We start from the raw sequence: 8,033 nt of genomic DNA on the forward strand, positions 1-8,033 counted from the left end.
GCCCATGCCGGCGTTCTCGCGAGCCGATCACCCCCTCCCCCTCCAACCACCTCGAGGTCGTTGACGTGTTGTTCTGACCGGTGAGGGGCATCCGACCGGGCGGACTTCCTTGAGAGGACACGCCCCACCCAGACCATCGTGATCACAGCTTGTCCTTGCGAGTGCGCCAGCGCCTCATCGCTCCCTTCCCCTCCCTCAGTCTGGCAAGGAAACTGCATGTTCACGAGGACATCGACCGCTGTCTGTCCGGCGGAGGGCCCACTCACAACGGACTTCGGTCTGTCTGTCCGGTGGAGTGCTCACATCCAACGGACTTCTCCCCCGGCCTGCCGGCTCCGCCAGACTCTCTCCGGCAAGACTGCGGGCCGTCCATCAGACCTCGTTGCCTCTGAGAGCCAGACTGTCGGGCCCCACACTGGTGTAGGCGTCCAGCCGCAGCGCCGCGCCAATGCTCGACTTCCGCCGGCCGGGCGCGCTCTGTGAGAAGTAGCCCTCGCGCCGCGTTTTCAGATGACGGTTGTTGGCCTCCATGTGCACGATCTTCATGAACTCGATCTGCGCCGCCAACTTCTGCACCTCCTCCTGTGGTGACGCAGGTTATAGGTCAGTCGGCTTGCAAAGGTCATGCAGGTCATGACAAAGGTCATGTGTCCGCACACGTGCGGGGGCGAGTGACAAACACCGGCGACAGAGGTCGTATAATTTGCAAAGAACGCGGACGTCCGTAGTTAAAGCAGCTCGCAGAGGAGGCATAGTTAACACGGAACCCATGAGCTGTACGCAGAGGTCACGTGCCTTCATAGGTCACGGAGGAGACGGGTGGACCGAGGTGCCTTCAAACATAGTTAGGCTTGTTCAAACTGTCAGCTATCCACAAACGGCGGGTTTCTGTTCTGTGTTGTTGTTCGGCATGTGACAGCAGCAAGAAACCTTCCACTTTCTTTTTAATTGGTGTACCAGGAAATGCTGAAACCCAACTGACCAACATTTCACATTTCACAGTTTTCAGGCAACTCTCTAGAAGCGGGAGTATGAACCTTTAGTTCTTCATTCTCCCGATAGATGCTGATGTCCTCTTCGTCTGGCTCGATGCCGTTCAGGTAGAAGGAGGCGGCGGCGCCGCGGGCCTGAGCCCGTGCGTCATATTCGTCGCCGAGCCCGACGGCGATTCTGTAAAACTGTAGCAGACGCTCTCTTCAGGAGGGCCTCACACCCGCGCACCACTCACGCCCCAGGCCAAAATAAGACGAGAGGTTCATGACGGAGAAGCGGAATACGGAGCCGGTGGCCGGAAACCGTTTGTGGATATCATTATTTGCAAGACTGTGGCATAGAAAAACGAATGCAGTCGTTTTCGTGCGGCGGGATATACCGATTATAAAGAGGGAAGCCCTTCCTGAACACGGTGCGCTGCCACGCACGCATAAGACTGCATAGCACGCTACTTCGCTATCATGTAAAGCATAGGTGGTACAGCTAGATAGGCGCACGCTTCAGCCTCGGCGCCAATAAGAGTGCAGTGGTGATGCAGTGTACATAACATCTCCGCTGAAGCCGGGAGCTATTTTTGCCCGCGTGGCGAAAAAGAGGCTGGCATGCACCTCTCGCCATTTCGTTCAAAACTGAACAATCTCGTCGACAAAAAACGTCGGCAGCATGGTGTCTCAGAAATACCAGCCGCCGTCGGTTCGGTCTCTTGGCGTCAACCGATGAACGCCCAACTCAGGTCACACATTATGCTAAAGAATCCAAGGTTACATTTAGGCCACGACTTCCTTTACATGACACGATACCTACTTAGCCCTTTTGTCGCGAAATCACGTTCTGAATCAGATTTAGTGCGGTAAGTGGTCAAAGCATGATCTATGGTAGCAAATTGTCTTCCTAAGTCATTGCAACACATTGATTAAGGCCATGAACTGCAAAGGTGATTGATATTGTTGCAGACTGTTACACTCTGCAGATCGTGTGCCCATCGGTGACATTCATTGCCAGTGAAGAAGAAAAAAACACCAAACACTTTTGAAGCAAATACGACTTTGCGGCCCTCCAAATTTCACAGCTCAGCGAGTTCACACGATTTGGAACCAATTGTTGTGCAACGCACGCCATGAGCGGATTTGAATATCCAAGATGTCGCGACTCTTCCTTCCATCGCTCTTTGACGTTCCCAGAAATACCGCTTGGGAATACCACAGACACTCCGTTAAGGTTAGGGCCAAGTATCTTACCTTGAGGAACAGGCCAGTGTGATAACGGCACCGTGTGCACACTGTGTACACCACCTTATGCACCGAGCATCTGAACGAAATGATGAGATCATTCCAACGGGTACTGTGTGCGGCCATCAGGCCTCCTTCTTTGGGTTGTAGGGCCAGCGCAGCGGGGGCGCCGGCTGGCTCCAGAGTGCACTGCTGTGGGTCACATGACACCTCGGTGGCGGTGCTGTGCGTACCCTATCTCTGGCACCAAAAACAAAGGCACAGCACTGTTGACGAGACTGTTCAGTCTCCTGCCTTGGGCGCCAGGATCAGTGCGATGGTGTTAGTGGTGCTGAGCTAGGTCCTCACGAAGACCGTTAAGTCTCCTACTTTGGGCGCCAGGATGAGTGCGATGGTGGTGGTGGTGCTGAGCTGGGTCCTCACGAAGTCCGTTGAATCTCCTACCTTGGGCGCCAGGATGAGTGCGATGGTGGTGGTGGTGCTGAGCTGGGTTCTCACGAAGCCACACAGATACTTCACGTCCGGTCCGGACGGCACCAGCAAACTGAAACAGAGCCGCAGGCAGCATCAGCCGCAGCTCAGCCTACAGCGGCGACAGCTGTTTGGCAAACAAGTCAGCTCGTGCAGTATCTGAGCACGCCTGGCGCGTCATGTCCATGCCATGTGGCAGTCACACAGCGTTTCAGCTTGCACGTCGCACCTTATGCCGGATACCCCCGACCTTCCAGCTCCATGCCGTGCCAGTCCCAACCGCCCGTCAGTTCCACGCCGTGCGTCAGGGCTACTCCACGCGTCAGTCGCTCCATGCATCAGTTCCATGTGATGCGTTAATGCCTCGCGAGGCTCCACGTCAGTATCCTCGCGTCCTCGCCGGGCCCTCCACTTCCTGCGTTTTCGGGTCACCGTGGCAACGCAACACAACACCGTTCCACGTCACCGGTTTAGTGGCCGGTCGCCAGCTGACCCCACCACCACGAGTCGTCACTCACTGCACCATGGCCATGGTAATGTTGACGATGGCGATGTTGTAGATGGCCCAGCTGAGGTACTTGGCCTCGTCGAACAGCGTCTGCGCGTTCCGCACGTTGACGCACACCTTGATGCCCCAGAAGAGGAACAGCAGCTCCCCTGCCGCACAAGTATAGTCTCCGTCATTCAAGCCTCAATTCACGACCGCGGTATTTCATCTCGCGCTGTACTACGCGGCATGGTGTGTGCAAGAGAGAAACTTTCGGAATGACACTCACTTTCTCGTCACATAACGACACTCTCATAACGACGACACTCACTACATCGCCGTATAACGACACTCACTTCACCGCCATATAACCAGCCACCCTACATATCATCATATAACGACACTCACTACATCACCGTATAACGATACTCACTACACCGCGATAAGACGACACTCACTACATCGTCATATAACGACACTCACTACATCGCCATATAACGACACTCACTGCATTGTCATATAGCAACAGTCACTACATCGCCTGATAACGACTGTACCGGCGTGAAACTGCGCAGTCAGGCGGCCCAGCAAATTGACCCGATCGATTGACCTGATCGAGCGGCTGCAACAGCCCGATGTTTCAGGGTATTGTTTTCAACACCTGCGCCTCTGACGTCAATTCCGCTGGGCACGTGTCCCGCGGACGACCAGAGTTTCATTAGGAACGTGCCGCGTGACCAAGCGCTTGCTAACTAAGCCCGATGTGGGACAAACACCAGAAGGACAAGCAAAACAGCCAGTGTTTGGCGTTCACCGTCAGTTCATGTCATGTCAGTATCGAAAAAGGAATGAAGCTCTGCCCCTCTGTAGCAGTTTGGCACGAGTCAGAGCACAGGCGTGACCGGTGTCGTCACGCTCGTGACGACATACTGGGCTGTGGGCGGGGGTGTGGGCTGACCTGCCGCTATGGAGTGGTCCCACCAACCGAACTCGCACTGCCGGAACTGGAGGCCCTCGGCGTCCCGCACAACGACGGCCTTCGGAGGGTCACTGATGGTCCACGAGCTCAGGTAGATGATCTGCAGCGTACGGACACACGGGAGGTGGCAAGGGTTCGGTGTCATGGGAGGCGACACGGATCATGTGTCATGGAATACGACACGGATCATGTGTCCCCGGAGGTGACACAGGTCCCGTGTCATGGGGGGTGAAACGGGTCAGGTGTCAATAACTAGGTCAGGTGTCATGGGGAGTGACACGATTCAGGTGTCGCGAGGGGTGACACGGGTCCGACAGCTGATACAGGCCTCACTACAACTACAACACTACACTACAACAGACACGTATGCGAACTAACGCAGGGCTGCGAAGTGAAAGTGGCGAAATCTGCCAAAAGGACACTAGTCTGCCGACGAACACAAGGCAGCCCACTTTTACCAGTCTCCAACTGGATCCAGGCCTTTCAACTGGACAAGAAACAATTTCGCCGAATGAAGCAGAACCACCGACTGAAACAGGTCACACAACTGACACCGGTCGGCAGTCTGCGTTCTGCATTTAAAAACGTTCACCCAACACGTGAATTGAGTCACGTCGACGAGCAGTTGCACCCAATGTCTAGTCGCCGACTCTTTACCATAATGAGCAGAATCGGGAACAGCCACTGCAGCAGCTGCTTGTCCGTGAGCTTCAGCTTGTGCGCCGACTTCACCCGATACGTCAGGGACACCCTGGAGCGTGACACCTGGCTGGTGACAGAGCGGAGCGCGGCGCGGGGCACAGGGCACAGCTCTGACGACACACAGCAGCACACACAGCGGTACAGCACAGCGCAGCAGCACAGCACAGCACAGACGAGACGGGTGTGTCGTGGCACGGATGTCGGCGCTCTCTGGGAAACGCCTGAAACTGTGACCGGATATGGTTGTCGGATATCTTAAAAGATCGAGCATCGTACGCATCGCCTTCTTGTGATGATTCTCATTGTGTGTGATGTGATTTGCGAGTAATAAAACCTAGACAATGAAGCTTTTGGCAATTCAGGCTCATATATACAAACGTATGCGTACAATATATATATATATATATATATATATATATATATATATATATATATATATATGTGTGTGTGTGTGTGTGTGTGTGTGTGTGTGTGTGTGTGTGTGTGTGTGTGTGTGGGTGTGGGTGTGGGTGTGGGTGTGGGTGGGTGTGGGTGTGTGCGTGTGGGTGTGGGTGTGTGTGTGTGTGTGTGTGGGTGTGGGTGGGTGTGGGTGTGTGTGTGTGCGTGTGTGTGGGTATGTACACATTAGGTATGCGTTGGGAAAACCGCCTTTCGTGGCAGTGGTATCTACGGAGGATATACTGACGCAACATCCGTACGCTTCATTACGGTAGCAGCATCGGTGAAACTTGGTTGGGCTGCTCTGACCAGGCCTTTGGCGACCTCAGTCTACGACAGCAATAGATCTGCACTGATCTACGGTTCGGCAGCCGCTGTCAAGGTGTGGCAAGTGACTCAAGTGTTCTCAGTTGGTAATGTTTTCCGAAAAGATTGATAACGACCTTAAAAAAGGATTGGCTCAATGGCCGACTGTCCAGATCTATTACCATCGCATCTATGTGTAAATGTCACACACACTATAATATATGTATATATTATATAATATATATATATATATAGATATAATATATATATATATGTGATTTGTGGACGGTATATTTGCCCACCTTAGGCACTTGGTCTGTCGTTCGTTCCTACTCTGGTTAAGGAGAACAGAGCCTAATTCTGAACAATCCCCAAATGGGCGGATCCCTGGTCGGCGCACGACAGCCTTTAATAAGATGAAACTGCGAGCTCGTGCATTGTCCAACACAAATGCTGGTTTTTTCGTGAGTCATTTTTGGTTGATCTCACGTCTCTGTGACGCCTGGTCATTGAAATCTGCGCTGGCTTACGATTCGTGTTCTACAGGGTTTTTTCTTCACGATTTGAGAACTCCACATCCCTGCACTTACCGAATGGGCAAGATAAGATTGTAGTGATTTTGTAATATTACAGGCAACGCCACCTTGTCATGCATTCGATCTGCATGCAAGGAAACATCTCCTTGAAAACAGCTTCTTGAACACGAACGCACATTTACAAAGCTCCAGCAGGACCCAACCACACGTGCTGATGTCTTGCTAACGGCGTGTTCATCTGCTGAACGCGGGGGGAGGTCTGCATTCCTAGCTCCGAGGCTCCACTGATTGTGTAACAGGTACCAATCAAAATGGCCGATAATTTTCAGCAATATGTGCCAGATTGAGTGTACTTTGCCCATTTTGAGTATCTTTACTTACACTTTTAAACTTGGCGTTGCAAGTGAAATGTCCTGTCCTTCAAGAAAGGCGTGGTCGACACATGTTTGAGTACGTGGCAGCGAGCACGCCATAGTAAAAAAGAATCATTCGTCGCAATTAAGCTTGATACATATCACGGTGGTGGGCTACAGGTGCGTCGCTTTTCAGCTGGCTCAGTTCAATTAACTGCGTGTATAACGCATTTGGAAGGCGATACAACGCAGGAATTTATTGGGACCCTCCGCTGCCGCGCTCGGCAGACCGGGTGGACAGCTCACAAAGAATTGCTTTCATACATTGGCGAGTAAGAGGCTCCTAAAGGCATTCATATACAATGCGGGGAAAAGAGCTGCGTCGCACTCGTACTTATTTGTGCCCTCTCCCTTCCCCTGAAGGCCGATAAATCCATAGTCTTCTTGTAGCGGTGTTTTCTGCAATAAAAAGTGTCACCCACAAGATAACAATATTCGCGTTTGTCATCACCGTAGTTGGCCCACGTCGCAAAACTCGTCAAACCGGCACATAACTTACACCATTGGCCAAGCTGTCCCTACTTGGGATTTGTCAGCTTGCCCAAGTTCTTGTTACCAGAAAGATGTTCTTGTTTCTGTTTCCTCTGTTCTTACTGCAGTCGATCTTTCGATCAGTTTCCCACTACGTTATGCGCTACGGACCGCCTTGTCGGTTTCAATCCGAATGGTTGAACCCTTGCAGACGAAACGTGCGACCGCAACCTTCCGAGGTAACGTCAGCGACCTCTGTAATTCTGGTCCAAGTGCGGCGTTAGGGCAAATTACTTGGCGGTGCTGCTGCGAGAGAGCCAGCAACACAGCTGCGAGCGAGCAAGCTAGCCGTGGACGTATCTCTGGCTCTGAGGTACTGCATGATCTGCACGGCCACGACTTCATCACTGTCTCTACGCGCATGCACCGTCATCAAATGACGCGGCGGCAATCAAATCTCTGCAGCAATTTGATCAGTCACTCAGACAGTGAGCAGCAGGTCGAAAAGTGGCGACATCAAGGCTCCTTCATTTGACTACGAAGTCAGGCCAGCTATGAAATCAATATCCGTCCACGGAGTGCGTTGTTGAAGGTGGAGGGGCCCGGTAACTCAGTTGACCGGAGCGCCTGTATACGGAATTGACCATCCCTTTGCGGGGTGGGTTCGAGTCGTTTTAAACGCTCATTATTTGCCCCTGACCGGAATAGCTTGCAGCTGGTGGCAGCGGCTACGGTAGAGGTCAGATGCGTCAGAGGGCTGGACGGACCGTGCCGAGCATTAGGGCACGTTAACCTGCCGCATTTCTGCCGTTGACCTGGCATTTCACAGACCGGATGGGGCGTTAGGTCTCGCGCGACCAGCGCTGCTTAGTGTGGGCTCTCATGCCAAAAATCCATCTGAGCCAAGGGTTTGAGCTAAATCTTAACAAAAAAACAAAAAACACTGCAGACATACAAAAAAACCGGAGAGCTTCACGCACTGCAGCACATATACGCAAATCTAAGTAA

The 8,033-nt window shown here is 52.6% G+C and overlaps 2 protein-coding genes across 2 annotated transcripts in view; one reads left to right on the forward strand and one right to left on the reverse strand.

Moving 5' to 3' along the window:
- Positions 1–372: 372 nt before the first annotated feature.
- On the reverse strand, positions 373–5,566 carry LOC119093103 (putative G-protein coupled receptor CG31760). Its single transcript, XM_037216002.1, has 7 exons — positions 5,547–5,566; positions 4,817–4,928; positions 4,139–4,259; positions 3,212–3,350; positions 2,667–2,766; positions 1,038–1,178; positions 373–582 (listed from the first exon to the last, which is right to left on the reverse strand). The coding sequence occupies exons 1-7, from the start codon at positions 5,564–5,566 to the stop codon at positions 373–375; spliced, it is 843 nt and encodes a 280-aa protein (XP_037071897.1).
- Positions 5,567–6,583: 1,017 nt separating this feature from the next.
- Positions 6,584–8,033, forward strand: part of LOC119093112 (putative G-protein coupled receptor CG31760) — a 6,594-nt gene continuing 5,144 nt past the window's right edge. The window contains exon 1 of the mRNA XM_037216012.1: positions 6,584–6,591. Within this exon, the coding sequence (XP_037071907.1) occupies positions 6,584–6,591 (8 nt within the window). The remainder of the gene's footprint in view (positions 6,592–8,033) is intronic.

The sequence above is a fragment of the Pollicipes pollicipes genome, unplaced genomic scaffold (assembly GCF_011947565.3).
Source record: "Pollicipes pollicipes isolate AB1234 unplaced genomic scaffold, Ppol_2.1 Scaffold_1600;HRSCAF=1878_pilon_pilon_pilon, whole genome shotgun sequence".
In the NCBI taxonomy this organism is placed as follows: domain Eukaryota; kingdom Metazoa; phylum Arthropoda; class Thecostraca; order Pollicipedomorpha; family Pollicipedidae; genus Pollicipes; species Pollicipes pollicipes.

What these genes read in the sequence shown, in the direction of transcription:
- LOC119093103 (XM_037216002.1), bottom strand. Translation starts at nt 5,566, where the DNA reads ATGAAGCGTACGGATGTTGC. An exon ending in GGACCACTCCATAGCGGCAG is followed by an intron (nt 3,351 to 4,138) that starts GTCAGCCCACAC and finishes CTTGTGCGGCAG; the next exon opens with GGGAGCTGCTGTTCCTCTTC. An exon ending in GGGAGAATGAAGAACTAAAG is followed by an intron (nt 583 to 1,037) that starts GTTCATACTCCC and finishes GCGTCACCACAG; the next exon opens with GAGGAGGTGCAGAAGTTGGC.